The sequence below is a fragment of the Aspergillus novofumigatus genome (assembly GCF_002847465.1).
Source record: "Aspergillus novofumigatus IBT 16806 chromosome Unknown P174scaffold_1, whole genome shotgun sequence".
NCBI classification, from domain to species: domain Eukaryota; kingdom Fungi; phylum Ascomycota; class Eurotiomycetes; order Eurotiales; family Aspergillaceae; genus Aspergillus; species Aspergillus novofumigatus.
This window is the reverse complement of record NW_020194274.1, coordinates 751,134-771,987: the sequence shown is the minus strand read 5'-3', so window position 1 is coordinate 771,987 and position 20,854 is coordinate 751,134. Positions and strand designations below refer to the sequence as shown.

General features: G+C 50.9%; 5 protein-coding genes across 5 annotated transcripts; 3 read left to right on the top strand and 2 right to left on the bottom strand.

The window, feature by feature from the left end:
• Positions 1–1,525: 1,525 nt before the first annotated feature.
• P174DRAFT_5570 (putative cell polarity protein (Tea1)) lies at positions 1,526–6,570 on the bottom strand. Its single transcript, XM_024832386.1, has 4 exons — positions 6,045–6,570; positions 5,579–5,978; positions 5,227–5,509; positions 1,526–5,166 (listed from the first exon to the last, which is right to left on the bottom strand). The coding sequence occupies exons 1-4, from the start codon at positions 6,297–6,299 to the stop codon at positions 1,608–1,610; spliced, it is 4,497 nt and encodes a 1,498-aa protein (XP_024686765.1). The 5' UTR covers positions 6,300–6,570; the 3' UTR covers positions 1,526–1,607.
• Positions 6,571–9,014: 2,444 nt separating this feature from the next.
• P174DRAFT_436557 (ubiquitin-binding TORC1 subunit KOG1) lies at positions 9,015–14,240 on the top strand. The gene is made up of 7 exons (XM_024826078.1): positions 9,015–9,201; positions 9,327–9,847; positions 9,916–12,639; positions 12,715–12,965; positions 13,021–13,354; positions 13,411–13,748; positions 13,812–14,240. Exons 2-7 carry the CDS (start codon positions 9,380–9,382, stop codon positions 13,999–14,001), a joined length of 4,305 nt encoding a protein of 1,434 aa, XP_024686764.1. The 5' UTR covers positions 9,015–9,201; positions 9,327–9,379; the 3' UTR covers positions 14,002–14,240.
• A 332-nt stretch (positions 14,241–14,572) lies between these two features.
• P174DRAFT_499876 (uncharacterized protein) lies at positions 14,573–15,843 on the top strand. The gene is made up of 2 exons (XM_024830933.1): positions 14,573–15,433; positions 15,488–15,843. The coding sequence occupies exons 1-2, from the start codon at positions 14,893–14,895 to the stop codon at positions 15,760–15,762; spliced, it is 816 nt and encodes a 271-aa protein (XP_024686763.1). The 5' UTR covers positions 14,573–14,892; the 3' UTR covers positions 15,763–15,843.
• Positions 15,575–16,878, bottom strand: P174DRAFT_436551 (glutathione S-transferase). Its single transcript, XM_024826077.1, has 4 exons — positions 16,759–16,878; positions 16,623–16,699; positions 16,158–16,574; positions 15,575–16,090 (listed from the first exon to the last, which is right to left on the bottom strand). The coding sequence occupies exons 1-4, from the start codon at positions 16,817–16,819 to the stop codon at positions 15,857–15,859; spliced, it is 789 nt and encodes a 262-aa protein (XP_024686762.1). The 5' UTR covers positions 16,820–16,878; the 3' UTR covers positions 15,575–15,856.
• A 1,977-nt stretch (positions 16,879–18,855) lies between these two features.
• P174DRAFT_415924 (uncharacterized protein) lies at positions 18,856–19,803 on the top strand (the record flags this gene model as incomplete). The annotated part of the gene is made up of 4 exons (XM_024824453.1): positions 18,856–18,952; positions 19,005–19,231; positions 19,284–19,502; positions 19,561–19,803. 4 exons carry the CDS (start codon positions 18,856–18,858, stop codon positions 19,801–19,803), a joined length of 786 nt encoding a protein of 261 aa, XP_024686761.1.
• Between the last annotated feature and the right edge of the window lie 1,051 nt (positions 19,804–20,854).

Genomic DNA, 20,854 nt, shown 5'->3' with positions numbered 1-20,854 from the left:
TAGCAACCTACATCCCGGTCAAGTATCACATCGCAAAGGAGATAAATCCCATTGCTCTTCGTCCATTTCCTCTTGCGTCGAGATACGGTGAGTTCCATCAATGGGTGGCAACTGACCTGGTTTCGGCAGATAGGGCGGCGAAACAACAGAGAGGCACAAAGGCTCTGCCTTTGCATAATTTCATCATCTCACCTCATAGCCACACTCATACCTTGGATCAGACAGCTTATAGGCAGATAGCAATCTGGAAAATCCCAGCATCTCACTCCTCATCCTTTCCACCTGGTCAACCACCCCCGGACTTCCAACAGTATTGTATGCCGTGGCCTGCTCAGATGACCTCGTCTTGATGAGTACCTAGGTACCCATGGAAGTGATACCGCCTTATCTGTATTGTAATTACAAATACTATACCTAGATACCTTATCCACCAAATGATCGAACATCTATACTCCGTATTTGGGCAGAAACAGCTACATTGCAGCCAGGTCATGTGTTTCGCTGTCAGTGTTCTTGTACCTTACTCCATACCATGTACATATCAAGGATAAACCACATACCAGCCTGCGCAGCTCATGGCTTCTGTACAAGGCTCAATTGAATAGTCAATTGCCGCAATCTCATGAATCAAGATTCAATGTCCAGAGCTGCATATATAGACTTGCGGCCGTCGCCTCACCGCAATGTTACCGCGACGGCACAGCAAGATGATCATCACATCACCCACTCATCAGAAATTTCCCTTGGAGATTTGGTTGCTATGGACTTGGCCAAAGCATGCATCTAGAACTGATTTGTTCTATTGTAGGTTGTAGCCAACTGGTTCCGAGCCGGAAGATGACACCATACACGCAGGCGATCAACCAACGAACCATGAGACTGCACTGACGGGCTGTAAGACACCTGGTTTTACTCAAATGGTTGTTCAGAGAAATCTGTGTTCCATTGCATTTGATTGTCATGTTAAATATCACCTTACCCTATATGCCAGCGAACACTCTGGGCTTTTAACGAGCCAGGGTACAAGTTTGCTGGCACCAGTCCTTGCGGAGCAAGCAAGCTAGACGCCGGCTTCCTGATCTATGATTAGCCGCAAATGGAGTCAACTACATCAGACTGAGCGAACTCAAGGTTCAAGAGCAACCAGCTTTCATTGAGAAAGTTACATCTGACCAGGATCAGGCAGAGGCTCCTTGAAGCACAAGTAACTAGTAGTACAGTCAGGATCAGGTAGCGAGATATTGAAGGGGTATAAAAGAGGACTCAACAGAAAACTAAGAAGAGGAGAAACAAAGGAAGGAGAAGATAGTATAGTGCCAAAATAAGAATAAAAGGAAATACTCTCGAACATGAAGCGGTTTTCGGATCCTTTTCCACGAAAACAGAATTTGGATTGAATCCGATAGGGAAAGAGAGCATAGGGGAATTTGACATCGCAAACATGCCTAGGAGACAAACAACACGAGATAAAACAGGATAGAGACAATCCCCAAGGGAGATGATATGGTGATCGCACGGTTTTGGACCGGATGAGAGGCCGTGGCATTCCTGATTTCATGGCAACGTTAGGAACTGGAGAGTCACATCGTTAATACTGTTGGACCGGTCTAGATCATGTTCGCTGCCGCTTGTTCCTCGACCGCGCGAGGCTTATTCTTCTCTGGAGAGCCTGCTCTTGATTCCTCCTCGTCCAGTTTGCGCCGCCACTCGGCCAGGCTGTCACTCAACCCATGGGTCTCCTTGGTTGGAGTTCGATCAAAGTCTGATTGCGTGCTCAATCGATAGTTGCGATTGGTACTCTCCCAGTGACTGCGTAATGCCTCCAGCTCATTAGCAAGGGAGTCCAACGCCATGGAGCCACGATTGTCAGGGAACGGGTCATCTTGCGAGACGGCGCTGTCTGCCCTTGGCCGACCACTGACACCACTGATCGTGTTGCTTGATGCATTGCTGTGGGTTCGCGAGATACCGTTCATGCCCTGGACAGGCTGCGACTGTCGTCGGTAATGCCCGACGGAGGCTTCAACTTGATCCAGAAGCATGGCGACCTTTTGGTCGGCGTCTGATGCGCGAGCCTCGAGCAGGGCGTTCTCCTGCTTCAGCTGCTCCAGTTCCGCCCGATTCTTCTCTGCTGCAGCAATGAGCTCCTGTTTGACGCTCTCATATTCTGACCGCGATTTGTCTTTCTCAGCCTCGGCGGCAGACAAGTCCTCCTTCAGTTTCGCAATCTGAATCTCTAGGTTGGCAATGGAAGATGCAGTATCTTGCTGCAAGTCAGAGATGGACTGCTGCAGCTTTGAGCGTTCAGTTTCCCATTCCACTGGTGGTTCTGAGCCCTGGCCGGATGCCTGACTTATGCTTCTTTGCGCCGCTTCGAGATCGGCCTGAATCTTAGCATTTTGCGCTTTATAGCGGGTCAGCTCATCTTTCATCCGCTTGAGCATCTTTTCGGTCCCCTTGACATAGTGAACAGCGGACTGGTAGTCGTTTTCCAATTGCTCCAGCTTCTCTCTATACGCACGGTCTGCTTCCTGCTCCCGAGTTTCAAAGGATGCTTTGAGTTCTTCATGAGCCTTCAAGCTAGCCGATAGTTGCTGTTCCAGCTCACGAAGACGGCTTTGCTCGGGCGTACCGAACCGAGAGCCTGGGGATTCAAGCCTGGGAGAACGTCTGCTGTCAGTATAGCTGACTCCACGCTCTGCGAGAAGGTCCTTCAGAGTGGCGTGTTGGATGGCCAAGGCTCCAGCCTCTCGGTGCTGATTCTCCAGCTTTGACTTGAGCTCTCTGTTCTCAGCAGCATGCGCTTGGCTCTCCTTCATAACGGCCTGGAGCTGTCTGCGAAGTTGCAGGCCTTCTCGGCTAGCTTGCTCTTGGTAGGCCTCGAGCCCAGCGATTCTCTCTTCGGCTCGCCTCAGTTTGTCGGCTGCCTCATCAGCTGCAGCCTGGTTGACCTTGGCCAGTTTGTTAGCCCTTTCAACCTGAGCTTCCAGAGCAGCCACTCGCTGGTCGGCCATTGAGCGGATAGACGTCTCGGAATCGAAGGAGGAGGCGCGTTCAAGTCCGGCCAAAAACGCGTTCTTGTGGGTTTCCGCTTCTCTGGCGTTGCTTTCAGCCAACTCCTCTGCGTCCCGCAGGCGCCGGGTGGCGTTCTCCAGCTCCGCAGCCCTTTCTTCGTGCTCCGACCTCAACTGCAGTAGTTTTCTTTCGAGTCCTTCCCGCAGCTCGCGTTCTTCCTCCAGTTGCCTTTCGAGCAGGGCAGTCTTCTCCGAGGATGCAGTCACCGCTTCCCGAAGACTGCCGAGGTTGTTACCAAAGTCCCTCAGACGAGATGATGAGTCTTCAAGCCTCTTAAGCAGTTCCTCCTTATCCAATGTGAGTTGCTTTAAGGAGGCTTCAGCTTCTGAGCGCAGTAATGACTCCTCTCTTGCTGTCGCCTCCACGCGGTGAAATTCTGCGCGCAAGCTCTCCACCTCCAGCGTATTATTCTGCATCTCCAATTCCGCCAGCCGCCTCCTCGTGGCTTCACATGTCTCTTCAGCCAGTTCCCTGCCGCGCTTCTCTTGATCCAGCTCTGCTGAGACTGCTTCCAGCTTGGATTTCAGTTCATTCTGAGATGCGAGAGCCATAGCTAGCCGTCGGCCCATTTCGGTTGAACGGTCGGCTATCGCTTCATCTGGATCCTGCGAGCCTCCGTCAGGCTGCGGAGTACCCCTTTGGCTTCCACCGTGAGCTGCAAGCTTGGCGCGAGAGTAAGCTGCTTCATTGACAGCCACATCTCGCTGATGTTCTACTTCGGCGACTCTCTTAGATGCGATGGCAGCCTGTCGATCCACTGTAGCCTGCATTTTTGCAAGCTCTGCCCGCATTGCAAGGAAGGCCTCAATCAAGGGCCGATCCTCATCCGCAAACATGTCTGCCGCACGCTCGTCCGCGATAGCATTGCTCGAAAAGTTTACCGTGTATCCGGCTTTCTTGGCCAGTGCAAGTTCAGAAGCATACCAGGCATTGCGATTTTTGGCTGCTTCCAGCTCCTTGATCAGAGCCTCCTGGTGAGCAGTAAGTCGGGGTGACCTGGGCTCATCCCCCATGGACTTGGAATTCCTGTGACCTCGGGATTCGATGGATCCATCAATACTGGCATGCCGCCCCAGAACAGACTCGTCCGCACTATCCATGGAGCCGCGTTGGCGATGCTGACGTAGAGAGCGCTGTCTGGCTAAAGGAGCAGCTTCGCCAGCCTCCATGGCTCTGGCAGACATTCTTGACGGCGTTTGAGTGGGAGTTCGATGTCCACTTGACATAGGCCCTGGGTCGTTAGCAGAGCGAGGGTCTTTGGACGAATCTCTCGCTACCGGGGACTCCCTGTCTCTCTCGGATGCCATCGCCCGAACAGTGTCCGCTGTCGGACCGCCGTAGTTACGGTCGGTTGGCGTTTTACTTCTGGGATTCATGGCGTGCTGTGGTGTGCTGCCTCGGGGACCAGGCGTAGGTGCCTGACCTGGCGGAGGAGGGCCTGCGGGTGCCTGCGCGATGGACGCTCTTGGTAACCGAGAGCCCGGGCCCGCGCCTGGGCCATGGTCGCCTGGTCGACTGTTCGGGGTTACCATCATACTCTCCCTTGTTTGACCTGGTCCTCGCCGTTGCTGTGAGTCTGCAGGTGGTGTATTCTGCGCCTCTCGCGACGTTCTGCCAGTTGGCGCCCCGTGTCTGTCATGGCTTCCTTTCCTCATGGCCAGGGAAGATGCACCGACCTTTTCTCCGTTCTGGGTTTCGGTCGGGTAACGAATCTTGGTGGTGTCAAGAATATACGTCATACTGAGCTCCACGGGATCCCTAGGTGCAGAGCTTGGCTCACCGGCCAAGACAATGATTTGTTTGCCAAATGCTGTCATACTATGGCCTGATCTCGGGGAAGGCGCTGGTCCCATGTTCTGGAAAGAATACCATCGCCGAGTCGTAATGCGGAAAGCGGCTAAATCTCCCAGGTCGATGCCTTCATCCGTACGTCCACCGAATATATACATGACGTCGTTGACAAGAGCCGCGGCATGTCCTTCGCGAGGAGTGGGAATAAATCCGACACAGTCCAACTGAGACCATTGATTCGCTCGCGGGTCGTAAGACCAGACATCGTTGAACCATTGCAGGCCGTTCGTACCACCAAACCTTTACGAGATGAGTAAGCCAACCCGATGGGCATTAAAAGGTAAGAGCTGAGATTCTTACAAGTAAAGCTTGTCGTTGAAACTGACCATCGTATGATTGGTCCTCGCGGGAGGAATCTGACCAGGGGACGGTCCTCCCTCGTGGCTATTGCGAATCAGAAACTCCCATTTATTCGCAGGATTCTGAAGCTGATTGAGATCGAAGGCGACAAGATCGTTGAAAAAGTACCCTTCCACCTGACCACCGAACACGTAAAGCTTGGAGCCAAGAATATTAATGGTGTGGCCATAACGTCCTGCTGGACGAGGGTTGGGGGGAATTGCCCGCGACCACTGTCGGGACGCTGAGGGAAATCATAACGTCAGCAAGGTGAACGTGAGCTGCAACTGACCAAAAAAAGGTGGAGACCCACAGGTGTTGAGAAGATATAGAGTGTCGTCCAAGTCGTCACTTTCATCGACCTTCGTATCTCCTCCGAACACGATGAAAGCATTCCCGACTAGCAAACTTGCATGGCCAACTCTAGGACCGGGTCCCTCAGAAACGGTAGCAACGGGGAAGCACGACAAATTCCCGCCGCTGCTTTCAACCATCCAAAGATCGCCCTTGACAGTAGATCCATCGATCAATCCACCCATCATGTAAATGTCACCTTCTTTCGAGGCGACCGCGTTGATTGCTGCACCATATCGCGGGAACGGGTTCCCTTGGGGTGTGGAGAAATTGAGCCGACGTTGGGACCAGGGGTAGAGCGAAGCACCGGGGCTAGAATTAGGAGAGGTGGTGTTCGCGGCCTGTGGTGGTCGTTGTGCCTATAATGCTAGAGTCAGAATGTACAACATAGCGCTCCTTTGCTCCGTAAGCACCCAATCACCAACCTGAGATTCGGATTCGGCTCTCGGCCGCGCCCTTTGATGTTCAGGACTGTTCGTGCTATTGACCGAATTCAACGAATTATTGTAGCTACTGCTGGGTGTAGGCGTTTGGGAGATTCCTCCGCTCTGCTCCTTCGCTCCATTAGGAGCAGCCGGCGATGTGACTGTTGGAGCACCTTCTGAGGTATGTACATTTCGTGTCGCCGGTGGTAGGCCGCTAGCCTGCTGATTCTTCTTTGATTTGAACAAGAATGCCATCGTGGATATTCGATTCGTAACGGTCGTTCAGAGCGCAAGATCGTGTGGTGCAGAACACTTCGAACAAAAACAAAGCTAGTGTAAACCGGTCTAATCACGACTCTCCACGAGCCTCAGTGATAAGCTGCATAGAGCAAGAAATCGTAGCGAATGTCAGTGGAAAGGAGCAAGCGCCAGACTGAGGGTTACCCCTACGAGCGAAGAGACCGACTGATTGATGGAGGGAGGTGATGCAACGTTCGGGTTCAAATATTGAAGCCAGCGATGAGAGTCTAAAGAGGCTGTCAGAGTGTTGATGCGACTGAGATCATAATTCATTCTGGGGTTTGTAAATAATACCTTGGTGCAGTAGTGGCCGCAGAACCCCCTACTATCCCTAAAACAACCTCACACAAGCGCAACTGCGACTCCGAGCGAGCATAGGAGATTATACGTGAAGCGAAAACAAAACGCAAACAGGACGGAAGAAAGAAAATCGTATTAAGGAAAACAAAAAGAACGGAAAAGGAGAAAGAGGAGAGTGAGGAAGATAGAGAGAAGGGAAAGCGAGAAAAAAAGAAATGAAAGGGAAGCGGAGAGCAACGATGTCAAGAACTCAAGATGGCCAAATCAGTCAAGGTAAGGCAGTTTGGGGTGCGTATGGGGTGGGATTGGAGAACCGCAGCAGCCAGCAGCAACACCAGACCAAGTCTTTGGGCGGTGCCGGCGTTTCAAAGTTCCCTGAACAGCGTTAATTATTATTAGTGGTACGTAGGTAATTCTTATTCTGCATTAAGGCTGGTAGATGGCCTTAAGTTGGTGGCTCATTATTATCGAGCGGTTGACGGAAGGGGTAAATTTGAGCCACAACGGGGCCACGAGGTTGGAATCGTTTTTCCACCACAGTTCAGATACTTAGACAATTGATAGATAGGTAGTAGTATCCAGAAAGATAGCGGTGGCTCACGGTATAGAGTAGCTACTTTCAAACTTGCTCGAGACCAGACCGAAGCTCCAATTGCCTCAGTTGAACACAAGCTCCTAGCCATCAATGATGACGAGGTGATTCTCTTCCTCAACAGTACTAGGAGCACTCAGTGGTCGACAGCGAGCGTTTCTAAAATCTAGCCCGTCCAGCATCCTAATTAAACCAACCTCCCGTACAGCCATGGATGATGCTATGCTACTTGGTACCTTACAGCTTCTACCAAGAACAGCCTCAACACCGTACAGAAATTATTGCTATTGTGATGCATGTTTGCTTCGGGGCGACCACTGATCATGCACTGAATTCTTTTTGCAAATCAAAACCCGAAGGATCAAGGATAAAGGATACCATTCCTTCCAAATGAACATGTGAGGGCCCGAGAGTCCTTGGCTATGTCGGAATGAAGATTAAGTGTGGTTCCTTCATTCCAGTGCTTGGGTTGTTGTTATGACAGTACAGTACAAGCTGAAGACCCTGGGCTAATACTATCTAGACTAAGGTACATTCATGAGAATTGTCCGTTTGGTGGATGCATCGCGATCTTGAGTCCATGTCGAATCCTTGCCTAAGATGCATCCTAATTTATGAGGAGCAACCTACCTTACTTTGCAATGTGTGCTCACGGCCCGCAGAGATCTCCTACGTATCATTATTATGACAACCTAGGAATCAGGGAAGATCATTCCCTCAAAGCAGTTGGTGAGGACGATCTCACTAAAGTAGGTAGGGTCGGACGGTTGACGGGATTCAGGGGAGTCTGCTCTCTTTGGCCTTTGCAAGAAGGTGGAGAAGCAAATCATGGAAGATGTGATGAACATCGTGATCATATGTGTATGTATTTGCATCATTCCATGGCCCATGGACGGGGAGAAGGGGGATCACCTATTAATCTCATTGGGGGTTCCTGGATTCAAAATTCAGGTACCAACGGGAGGTTGGGAGGGGACTCGCAGGGTTGCTGGGCCTATCAGCGGCCGCATGTTCTATTTAGTCCCCCCTGACAGAAGCCAAGTAGGAAAGGGATGATGGAGAACATATAACAGTGAGATGGAGTTCCATTCTGTCTGCTCTGAGGATTGAGTGCTTTGGGCGTCTTCTGCTACTAGTAATAATATTACTGTTAGGTAGGTATCTAGTACTCCACAAAGTCTGTCTACTATCTACCTTGGTGATAAATTGGCAGGCGGACCGTTTTATGCTCTTGCTTTCAACACTAGTGGGCGCCTTGTTTATAGCCTTTGGTATTTGGTCTCGATGCACGTGTCATCTATAATCCATGTCACGATGGCATTCAAACTCGAAAAAATCGTGACGCATTTGCAAGAGAGCAAGGTAGTTTCAGAAATACATATCCTGTTTGAAAAGCTTTTTTAAACTGAGGAATCTTCGCACAGTCGAGCTCCCGACTGGTACGGGTTCGTACAGTGCGGAGTCAGATTATGGCCCTACAATAGCAGAACATAGAGCACTGTCGGACTACACTCGAGGTCGGACTTCTAAATAAGAACCAAAAGTAAGATGTTGATCTGCGTTTCAAAGTACACATTGCGGACAGTACTTTCTCCCTCACTCAGCGATAGTACCAAAACCCGAGTATTTGAGTCGCTGTGCATCTGTGATGTAATAATGCTAATGCCGGTAGATGAGGACAAATATGGGGACCGGATTAAGTAATGTTCCCCGATCTCCCACGCCAAGACATCACCGCCGGAGCTCATGAACCTCGTTAACTCCCAACCACGGCGACAAACAGCTGCTTGTAACGCTGTGGGCCCGGGATTGAGCTTGCTTTTTACAGACTTGTGGGCAAGTTGCACTCATTTATCTTGTTGACCTGATTCCGGATATTCCAGCGAAACCGTCCCTTTGTGGACCGAGGCCTTCCTGTTTGGACTGCTCCCGGAGGAGGTATGATAGGCATCCACGGAGTACAAGGTAGGAATTCAATTTCTGCTACCCCGCCGGCAAAAAATTCACTTTGGAGTCTGCGGGCATGTCATAGCAGACATGGTACCTAACGATATGACCGGTGGCTGATTAAGCGCAATCTTGACATCCAGACCCTCCTTTCTTACGGTGACGCCATTCAGAAGATGATCTCCACTTACACACCATGAGGGATCCCACCATCAACATGGAGCAAGACATTGCAGCGAAACAGCAGGCGACAAGCCTTCAAGCCGAACCACGCAAGAATCAAAAGTCTGTCCGTGTCGCTTTCGGTCCAGATTTGGACACTTATATCCCTCCACGCGACAAGTCACCCGCGCCCTCAGGCCACCACAGATCTTACACCACTGTTGAACATTCACAACCGTCTATATCGTCGCTTCACCGTCCAGCCAGTTCATCGGCAGGAGATAATGCGGCAGTCTTCGAGCCGAGTCCTCGGTTGACGTCAGATCGGGCTTCAGACTCGAGCGGAAGACCGACAGCAGCTCTGAAAAGGGCTCGAAGTGACTATGGGCCGAGACTGGGATTCGACAAGTCCGCTGTTGCTGATGAGGAAGAAGACTTTGCCATGCGACATGGGTGGCAGGAGGAGTACACCTCGAGCGAGTACCTTAAGGTTCTACACTCGGTAAGCAGTCGGCGCGGCGCGACTTCACCAGGGTCGTTGGGCCCGGATGATTGGCTGACTCTTTCAAGAACTTTTATATGTACTTCACAGAGAAGCGGCACGATACGAACGGCATCCCAAGAGACCCAGTTGGAAGCTGGCCCAGTCAGGATTGGCGCATGAAGGATCGCTTGAAGACAGTTTCTGCTGCCCTCGCCATCTGCTTGAACATCGGTGTCGACCCTCCTGACGTGGTGAAGACGAACCCATCAGCCAAGCTGGAATGCTGGGTGGATCCTACATCGACCACGGGCGGTGGGCAGAACAAGATAATGGAGCAGATTGGAAAGAAGCTGCAGGAGCAGTACGAAACTCTCAGCCTAAGAACTAGATACAAACAGTATCTTGACCCTTCAGTTGATGAGACGAAAAAGTTCTGCATTTCCCTGCGCCGTAACGCTAAGGACGAGAGAGTTCTCTTTCACTACAACGGTCACGGTGTTCCGTTGCCTACACAATCGGGAGAAATCTGGGTGTTTAACAAGAACTATACCCAGTACATTCCAGTTAGTTTGTATGATTTGCAATCCTGGCTCGCTGGTCCCAGTCTCTTCGTTTTTGATGTTTCCCACGCCGGGAACATCGTGCAGAATTTCCACACTTTTGTGGAGAAGCACGAAAAGGAGAACCTTGAAGCCAAAAAGCGTGACCCGAACGCCGTCGTTCAGAACTACGGGGATTGCATCCTTCTGGCAGCTTGTCAGAAGAACGAGTCACTGCCTACCAATCCCGATCTTCCCGCAGATCTTTTCACCTGCTGCCTAACCACACCCATAGAAATAGCGCTGCGCTACTTCATTCTCCAGAATCCCCTCCAGACGAATCTCTCAATCGACGAATTCAGAGTCCCTGGTCGTTTGCAGGACCGCAGAAGCCCACTCGGCGAGTTGAACTGGATCTTCACCGCAATCACTGACACCATTGCATGGAACACATTGCCACGAGCATTGTTCAAGAAGCTTTTCCGGCAAGATTTGATGGTGGCTGCGCTTTTCAGGAATTTTCTTCTCAGCGAGCGCATCATGCGCACGTACAAGTGTCATCCGATATCCTCACCCGAACTCCCAGAGACTCATCATCATCCGCTTTGGAAAAGCTGGGATCTTGCTGTTGAGATGGTGCTATCTCAGCTACCAGCTCTCATTGACCATGAAGAAGGCCGCAGACAATACGAGTACCAACATTCCACCTTTTTCGCGGAGCAACTCACTGCTTTTGAGGTCTACCTCTCATCCGGCCCAACCGAGAGGAACCCGCCGGATCAACTCCCTATCGTTCTGCAAGTTCTACTTAGCCAGGCACATCGACTAAGGGCCCTCATCCTCTTGAGTAAGTTTCTCGACTTGGGACCGTGGGCTGTTCATCTCGCTTTGAGCATCGGTATCTTCCCATATGTCGTCAAACTGCTACAGTCAGCAGCCCAAGAGCTAAAACCCGTCATGGTGTTCATTTGGGCGCGGATTATGGCAGTGGATCACACCGTCCAGAACGATCTGTTGAAGGACAATGGGATCCATTATTTCATCTCTATCCTTAACCCTTCGTCACCCATTCCTGTGGGGAACGCGAGTGAGCACCGAGCAATGTGTGCTTTCATTGTTTCGATATTCTGTAAGAACTATCCTCAGGGCCAGAATGTGTGCCTTTCTGGCGAGCTTTTTGACTCTTGTCTGAAGCATTTGACTGATGTCGAAAATCCTTTACTTCGACAATGGTCATGTCTCTGCATCAGCATGCTCTGGTCCGACTTCCCCGAGGCCAAGTGGATGGGAATCCGGTGTGCGGCACCCGCAAGACTCTGTGAGCTGAATTTCGACCCCGTCCCGGAGGTCAGGGCAGCAATGCTCCATGCAGCGACCACATTCTTGGGCATCCCTGATTTGACCGATCAGGTGGCGCAGATTGAAGAATCCCTGGCTTTGGCTGTGCTGCCCATGGCATCAGACGGTAGTGTCCTCGTGAGAAAGGAGCTTCTTGTCTTCTTCTCGACCTTTGTCAAACGCTACCAGAACAAATTCCTGGTCGCCGCATATGAAGAGTTCCAGGACGAGAAGCAAACCCTTCTCCTTCGGTTAGAGCACGACGGCTCTCGAGGCTTCACGCTGGAAGATGTGCAGAATGGAGCCGCCAACTCAAGTAACAAATCACAGAAATTGTCGCAGAATACCACGTTCGGCACGATCTGGAAACAACTTCTTATACTCTCTGTTGACCCACATCCTGATATTGCGCAAGACGCTAGCATGATCATTGACTACATCCACCTCACCCTTCTAGCGTCTCCCATGGCGTCGCTTACTGACAAGGTCCGAAAGGAAATCATGGAACTCACTAGCCGGTTGTCACAGAAATTACAAGTTCGCGAAAGAGCGGAATCGAAAAGGGCCGCGCCTCCACCAGCTCCTCCTTCGCAGACGGCTGCTCCCAAACAGGAAGGATACTTGTCATTGAGCATCAAAAGAACAGCCAGTGTGGCCGCTTCACTCAAGAATCTTGCTTTCGGTGGACCCTCCCAGATCGAGCAACAATCATCGCAGAGCGTAACATCGCCCACAAAGAGCCGCATGCCCGTCACCCCTCGAGGACGTGCTCCCCCCGAATGGACGCGGCCTCCGGAAGTCAACGACCAGGTCGCTCCCGCGGCAACTTATCACCAGGCTCCAATTCCTACCTCGCGCGGTTTCGAACCCAGAGACCCATCTCTAGCCCCCGTGATACCCCTTATGAGTCGGTTTCTTGATTGGTCCACAGAGGTAACCCCAAGCCTTCTCCATTTGATTTGCGAACAGTACACCCGCATCTATGGACATTTTCTTACCCATCTTCAGTATTTCCGTGAACCCCAGATGAAGCCCAATGAGCCCGACGAACCCGGTAGCGCCGACTACAACGAGCGTCTCTGGAGACGTAGCCGCAACGAGAAGATCATCACGGAAACCCAGCCCCTCAAGGGAAAAGCAGGCAGCAGTCGCTGGGATAACTCTTTGGCCTTGCTTACTAATACCAGTCAGCCCCTGAAGATGTGTTTCCATCAATTTGAGGATCACCTCGCAGTTGCGGATGACCGGGACACGATCGCGTAAGTGAGACTGGCGCAAAGTAGTGTCTTGATGCTAATCTTATTTATCTGTCAGAATCTGGGACTGGCAGAGACACAAGCGTCTTAATAGGTTTTCCAACGGGAACCCGCCGGGCTCGAGGATCAACGAAATCCGTTATATCAACGAGGACGATCAAGCGTTGCTGATGACCGGATCCTCCGACGGGGTACTCAAAGTATTCAGAAATTACGAGTCTCCGAAGGAGGTGGAGATAGTGACAGCTTTCCGCGCTTTGCCGGAACTAATTCCAAGCAATAGAAATGCTGGTCTGGTTTTCGATTGGCAGCAAGGCCAAGGCAAAGCACTGGTTGCTGGAGATGTGAAGGTGATCCGTGTGTGGAACGCGGCCACTGAAGTCTGCACCAACGTATGCTCCTCTTAACCTCTGCCTTGCTGGGTGACTACTGACGCAGGTGTTGACAGGACATCCCTGCACGCTCAGGGTCTTGCATTACCTCCCTTACGTCCGACCAGGTGGCAGGGAACGTCTTCGTGGCCGGATTCGGCGATGGTGCAGTCCGCGTGTTTGATCAGCGTCTAAAGCCTACGACCTCGATGGTGAAAGTTTGGCGTGAGCACAAGCAATGGATCACCAATGTCCACATGCAACGAGGTGGATTGAGGGAGCTGGTGTCCGGCAGTCGAAATGGCGAGATCAGATTGTGGGATCTTCGCATGGAAGACCCTATCTCAACAATCTATGCCACCAAAGATACCCTCAGGACATTGAGTGTTCACGAGCACGCTCCCGTATTCATGGTGTATGTGATTCTCCTTTGCTTCTGGATGCTCTCCAGTCCTGTAACTGACTGATTGAATAAAAGGGGCACGAATCGCCATGAGGTCAAGACATTCAACATGGATGGAACATATCTGTCCACGTTCGAACCATACTCAAGCTTCCTGCACCACAACCGCTCTTCCCCAATTGCCAGCACTGCCTTCCACCCACATCGTACCATTCTTGCCTGCGCTGCGCTTAATGATAACCACATCAACCTTGTGACTTGCTAGGAATCGACTCATCCCCTCGAGCCCCGGTACACGGTCCACACGACATAGTTTCTCTTTCACCTTTTCTCTATGACTCGGCATTGCATGTCGCACGAGTAGATACGGCGCCTTGGGTTATGACTTTTAATGAAGGGTTCGGTTTCTTTTCAGTTCAGATGATTTGAGGCGCATGTTTCTGGCGTAGGACTGTCGAGCTGCAGCAATTCATGGCGTTTGTCATTCTTATCTTATACTTGCCATCTGTTGAAATTTGTTAGCCCTTTCAGCAGTGTACAGCTGCCTCATAATGTACAGCGAAGCTGCAATATTCGAGGTCATTTACCAATTTTTCCTGCTCGTGGGGTTTTCTTTCGCCAAGAGGTCTCTGTCATTTACTGCCTCAGTCATGATTGATGTATTTTTGACAGTATATGGAGATCTAATATGAACTCGACTAGAACATTTTGCCTCCGGGGGCTGAGCTGAGCCCTAGCAAGTTCCAATATAGGCAACCGCACTCTTGCGGCCAAGATTAGAGGCGTCCATAGAGCAGCAAACCCCAGCTCTCACTTAACAGACGGCGCAGACATCGCAGGACGCATTTAATGGTTCAGTTAGCTCGGCCTCGGTTGGTTTGACAGTTCCACGTCGGATCAGCGCAACACGAGGCGCACACAGCCTTGCGGAGGCAAGTTGCACACTCCTGACTCATGAGTCTCGACACCTCGTATTTCTGGAAGCCTGAGCTGCCTGTTAGCAGATCAGCACCGCCACAACAGTGCATTGGAGTAATTTCTCTCGCTGCTGATCCAAGTCACATAAGTCTTCACATCAATACAATAAGAATTATAAGACCACAATTTACGCAACCAGACCGCCAGCAAACAACCACACAGAAGTCTCCCGCGCAAAATGTCTATCCCGAAACCACCCAACAACGCGCAACGCCAGCGCCTCGCCGCCGAAACTCTCTCACTAACCGAGTACGTCATCAAAGCAACAACAGGCGCCTCGCAGGCCTCCCGCGCCCACCCTCACCTCCTCCCACCTATCAAACCCATCTCCAACAGCGCAACCCAGAAACCCCAGCTCAGCGTCACAGGCCAGGACAGCTTCACCGCTGCGCGGGACATCCTGCAGCGCACCGCCGGCAGAGCCAGAGTGGGTGTTCTCAATATGGCGAGCGAGCGGAATCCCGGCGGAGGGTGGTTGAACGGGGCGCTGGCGCAGGAGGAGGCGCTCTGTCTGCGGAGTACCTTGGCGGCGACGCTTGACCGGAAGTACTACCCGCTGCCGGTGTATGGGGCTGTGTGGTCGCCTGCTGTGGTGGTCTTCCGCGATGAGGTTGCGAGTGGGTGTCGGCTGTACCGGGACGAGGAGAAGTATCTTGTTGGGGTGGTGAGTTTGGCGGCGTTGAGGAGGCCGGCGTTGACGGCTGATGGGAGGCATTTTGGTATGTTATTCGGTATGCATGTTGAAAGGGGATGAGGCTAACTTTGTGTTTCAGCCAATTCGAATGATGGGTTGGTTGTGAAGAACAAGATGCGCCAGGTCTTCCGGGTTCTTGCTGAGAATGGAATCTCGCACTGTGTGCTTGGGGCGATGGGCTGTGGGGCGTTCAGAAATCCGCCGTATGAGGTTGCCAGGATTTACAAGGAGGTTTTGCAGGAGACGGAGTGGGATGGAGTGTTTGAAGAGATTGTCTTTGCGGTGCTGGATACGAAGGGGGAATCCAACTATACCATATTCAAGAATGTCCTGCTGCCTCAGGGTGGTAGATGAGCAGGAACCTATTTATATAACTCTTGTGTTATGACGAACGATTCTGGATCGGCCAGACCGATCCTGTATTCAAAACAAGAGAATTGGTTGGCCGTCACGAGCTTCCCGGGACAGTAAACTTCCAATCCTCCGGAAACCTTCCATACTGAATATCTTCACGATCACGAAAGATATTCTCATACCGCTCCATATGGGTCTCCGGTAGCTCCGCCTGACGATAATACTTGTGCGCTAACTTCTGCGTCGCCGGATCATTCCACATTGTCTCCATCCACTTCACCACATCAGCGCTAGCGCCCTCGAGAGGGAGATTGTACGTGCGGAAGCGCTGTTTGAGCCACAATTTAGCCCCTGGTTCCAAACAACAAGAATAAACAAGCAAAGTTGACACATACCCAGAGCACTGGCCAGAAGAATGCATCGGCAATACTAAACCCACCAAACAGAAACCCCTCATCCTTCTTACCCAGCTCAGCCAGCCGTGACTTTGCTGCCTGTCGCGCATTATCCCAGATCGTAAATAGACGCTGGATATCTTTCTTCGCAGCCTCAGGCACGGGGATATTGCCCGTATACCGCACTACGAAGTTCGTGGGGCATGCGTTTCGCAGCGCCGTGAAACCAGAGTGCATTTCGGCCGCTGCACTGCGCGCCATGGCTCTGAGGAGGCGGTCCTGTGGCCACAGGGCAAGATGAGGGTTTGACTCTGCGAGAAACTCGCAGATGGCGATTGAGTCATTGATGCGTAGGGTTGAGCTCAAAGAACGGCATTCGAGCAGGGGGACGAGCCCTGAGGGGGAGAATTTGCGGACCTGGTTTCGGTTAGTGTTTTGGATGTTTGAAGGAACGGGACCACAGACATCGTCAAAATTTATTTGTTGCTCTGTATATGGAATTTGGAAATACTCCAACACTATTTCAACGCGAGCAGTCCAGCCTGAGATAATAAGCTTAGCAATTGGCTGTACCGCTGGAGACGCGTGATGGCGTACGTACTTGAATATCGGGTGAAGAGCCCAATGAGGTGATAGTCTGCTTGTTCTTGGTTTACCGCCATTCTTGACTTCTGCTTCTGATCTAGGTAAAATTATCTGAAATGTCAGAAGGGAACTGAGATCGGGAAAAGAGAAGATGACAAGATAATTTATCCTACCGTGGTAGTTACCAGTGGTGGGGTGACTCACTCGATACGAGACGCCCTTCCAGTGACCCACTATACTTTAGATACTATTGAGGTACTGCGGATTCCTGTCAGAATTTAAAGTATGTAGTAGCTTATGTCCTTTCGTATACAGTAGTACTGATTAATAATCGATGTTTTGCTTTGTTCTGTTAGCCAGTGAGGTGCAACAACCATCTGCATTTGAACATATAATCTATTAACACTTGTAGGCAACAACTCTGGCATCTATGTCAATATTTACAACCGATCAATCCCAGCTCCTTATTGGAGAATTGCTGAGGAACTACTACTTTCAAAAGAATGTATACTTTTCGAACAGAATATGAGCTTTTCATATGACTGCAAGTCCATACCTCAAGCTTAAATTAGGGCTGAAAGCTTGCCAGGGTTTATGGGTGACACGGAACCAGCTTCAACATCAAGAACTGATGATAGATCTCAATGATCACAAGTATTGAGCATAGTCTTTGAAGATACATGTGTTTTCGCAGCCAGTAAAGCGTAGTTTTGTGAGATTAGCCTGAGGCCACTTTGGTATGACTATGATTGATCCCGGGCAGCATCACTGAACCCGTAACAACAGATCACATCATCTTGAGGAGAACAACTGAGACCACGGGATGTATCAGCTTCCAAAACTATGTCAAGTACGGCCACACAATCGTTTCCCTTAAAACGAGAAGTATCACTGGGCTTCAGAACGCACTTGGCAGAAACCTTGGGCTGGACGGCACTGCGGAAGTTGGCCTCATTCAAGGAATGAATAACAGATTATATAAATGTTTGCTGTCCCTGAAATGACTATTACATGATGAGACAGTGAATAAATCATCTAATTCTCAGTGATGCTTGAGGCCTACAATGAGTTACTCTATGGCAAAAACTGATGCCATTCACCGGAATTGGAGTGGTCGGACCTTCCTCTTTCTGCTGTAAAGCATATAATGGTTCTACCTCCTGCCCAGAATAGAGGTCTGCAGTACACTCCCAAAATGGAAGGCGCTCTTGGTGACTGCTTCGTGTATGCAGTCTCGGGGATTCCCTTCAAATGACTTGCAAAACCACCTCCATTCGCTTTCATCGAGTGTCCGTTTCTCTACCTTTCGTCGCTCATCACAACCTTACTCTATGCCATTTTGACACAGTCAAACGCTCTTAGAGTGGCAGGTTTCCCAGTAGCATCTGCACCTCGCGTCAACTTTGATGCTGTTGGTTCCCTGGTACACTCTTGGTACACTCAAAGCCCAGGTAAGTGCCCCCAAATCCATTGGTTGGACACTTTGACAGTCGTATGGCATTTCCCGTACAGACAGCTTACTGGTGGCATAGATTGATAGCACACTTCGACTTGGTCTCGATTCCGGACTCTATACTATTTGAGGACACTCCTCGCTTGCGACTTCCCATAGCTCAAAAAATGTCGAATTTGAGAAAGCCGATAAGGATACAAACGAAGCTTTGAAAGACCATAAGCAATGGAAGGCATATCTACGTGATATTAAGAAGAACGCGGCCGCGGACAATGACAGGAAAATAGACGTCGGCAAGTTTTCCTCAACCCGATCGTTTTAGCTCCACATCAGAAACGAAACACCGACGGATCCCCTTAAGGGTAATATGTTGTCAAGGACAAGAGCAAAGTCAAAGAAAGACGGACCTCAAACGGCAACGGTAGAAAACTCATCAGCGGTCAAAACTATGGCCGACGCTTTCATATCTTCCATTTCGACGTACACATTTTCCATCAAGGTAGGTTCTCGCAGGCGAAACGACGTAGAGACGTTGCTAAGCCAGATAGAAATCACCATGCCTGTCAAGCGGACCCATTGTTGCTGCTGCCGGCACCCGGAAGCGCCTGCGGGCAGGCGTTTCCGCGGTCCCTGCCGCGCCCTGCCAGCGCTGCCTCAAGGATGCGCTCCATGGAATTTAAAACCTTCTGGACCCTTCAACTTACTGTGTTGTCTGTTTCCAACATTCGGTCTCGTGTGCGGCTTGCACCCCATCTTGGTATGTGTAGCTCGCCCCCAGCGCCATACTACTGTCACTGACATCTCCACAGGGCAGCTTCTGGCACAGATGAGGAATTTTGGGTTGCGCTACGGCTTTCTGTCCACTTACCAGGGGACCATGTGCGTCAAGCGAACAGCCGATTTTGCCTTCCACGTCTCTCGACCTATTCGAGCCCTGGACACCAATTTGTCTGTCCGGCAGTGTTTTGCAGGGTTCTGTATCCTTGCCGAACAGGCCCATGACTACACCGAGGATTCAGACTTCCAGGCGGAGCGAGTAAGTGGCATTCAAAGTGTGTCAGTATATACCCGCTAACCTGAACTACCAGCTTCGACGTCAGAATGGTGTTCAAGCTTCTACCCGCCAGACTCCGCGCAGAACCCATGTCGCTGAAGGCCATGTCCCTAGTCTAGTGGGGAACATTATCCCGAATTCAATCATTCTCAGCGATCAGGGAGGGACGCTTACAATCTTGAATGTCTCCCGGATGATTCCGCAATACCGTGGCCAGACAGACAGGGCTATCTTCGAGATTGACCGGGCAGGCGTGCGCCTGCGTCCGCGACGCAGGATACCGGAAGTGCAAGAGATGCCAACGGTTAAAGAAGAAGTGCCTCCGGGTCCGCCGTCGGGCCGCCGTGTGGGCCGCGACGGCGCCTGCAGCGCGGGACTCGGAGGGGGTGGAAGGGTTTATCGCCGAACTTGAGGCAATCACCTCCTATTTGGAGGAAAATGAAGCCATTCATCTCATGCGGTCTCTCACCGCAACGTGTTTCGCCTGCTTGGGGTCATGTCGAACATGGCCGGAGTGCCCGTACGCAGAGCAGCGACCCTATGGACGGTCCTGAATCTGCGCACGAGGCGCGGAGTCAAACTATTTATACCACAGTTGGCGGACTATCCAACGTCTCTGCGGCGCATCCTGACTCAGCGAAACACGTGTTCGCCGGAAGAAGTGACGAGGAAATTACGAATATGGCTCTTGTAATTTCCTCGACGTGTTGAGCCATTACTGCAAGAAAGCAAGGAGGCTGCGTTGGGATCCGGATAGACAAAATGTGACCGTCACGATGGGAAATGCTAGGATTGTAGCAAAGACGGATGGCCGCTTGTCCAGATGAGAGGCGCCGAGGGACGGTCAGAACTTCGCCATTGTTGAAATAAAATCGTTCATCTTGTGAAACTGTGGAAGAACGATGGAAAACCTGGTGCAAACGGGAATCGAGATGGTAGCATGGATCGGGCCAAGCGATCCGATAAGAAAAAGAAGTGTCTCCATAAGTGCTGGCGCAAGCGGTTGTGAGATAAAAACTCTCAGTTCCTAAAAAGAGGCTAAGTAGATCTTGATAAGCTAGCATCGACAAGTGGTCGACGTTACATTCGCATAGCCTGACAAAGGTTGAAAGGATTACCTGGATGAGAACGGTCCCGGGTCAATGACTCTTGAGGAGAGTGGCTTTCTGGCATTGCATTGCTTTGGTCCCTTCGACATCTTCGATGCGAAGCACATCCGCGTCAGGGACACCTGGTACTCTGCCTGACCATAGATGTTAACATGAGATACAGTAACGAAGCATGAGAGACGAATGGAGGCAGTTCTTGTGGCAGATACTGAAGGGCTCATTGGACTCCTTATCAACAGACGATCGCAGAGAGTGTGAATACGGAAATCTAATACCACTAGGCTAAAAGGCGTCCGGCGACGTACTCGTGAGTCTAAGGGTACCTTCCATAATTACAGTGGTCTAATACTCAGCAATGCAAATGCTTCGTTTTATTTCTCACCGTAGGCGCCTTTCACCTTGACAGCAGACCATGATATGCTCCGCTTTAATCAATAAATGAGGCTCTTTGAGGAGTATACAGTGGCGGTAGTTCTGGTATTGCAGCATTCTGATC

Bases quoted from the DNA above. Each gene is read 5' to 3' on its own strand.
- P174DRAFT_436557 (XM_024826078.1), top strand. From the start codon at position 9,380: ATGAGGGATCCCACCATCAACATGGAGCAAGACATTGCAGCGAAACAG. The intron at 9,848-9,915 runs GTAAGCAGTCGG...GACTCTTTCAAG, and splicing joins ACCTTAAGGTTCTACACTCG to AACTTTTATATGTACTTCAC. The intron at 13,355-13,410 runs GTATGCTCCTCT...AGGTGTTGACAG, and splicing joins CCACTGAAGTCTGCACCAAC to GACATCCCTGCACGCTCAGG.
- P174DRAFT_436551 (XM_024826077.1), bottom strand. From the start codon at position 16,819: ATGGCGGTAAACCAAGAACAAGCAGACTATCACCTCATTGGGCTCTTC. The intron at 16,575-16,622 runs GTCTGTGGTCCC...AACCGAAACCAG, and splicing joins AACAAATAAATTTTGACGAT to GTCCGCAAATTCTCCCCCTC. The intron at 16,091-16,157 runs GTATGTGTCAAC...TGGCTCAAACAG, and splicing joins TCTTCTGGCCAGTGCTCTGG to CGCTTCCGCACGTACAATCT.
- P174DRAFT_5570 (XM_024832386.1), bottom strand. From the start codon at position 6,299: ATGGCATTCTTGTTCAAATCAAAGAAGAATCAGCAGGCTAGCGGCCTA. The intron at 5,979-6,044 runs GTTGGTGATTGG...CTAGCATTATAG, and splicing joins GAGCCGAATCCGAATCTCAG to GCACAACGACCACCACAGGC. The intron at 5,167-5,226 runs GTAAGAATCTCA...CATCTCGTAAAG, and splicing joins TTCAACGACAAGCTTTACTT to GTTTGGTGGTACGAACGGCC.
- P174DRAFT_499876 (XM_024830933.1), top strand. From the start codon at position 14,893: ATGTCTATCCCGAAACCACCCAACAACGCGCAACGCCAGCGCCTCGCC. The intron at 15,434-15,487 runs GTATGTTATTCG...TTTGTGTTTCAG, and splicing joins GGCTGATGGGAGGCATTTTG to CCAATTCGAATGATGGGTTG.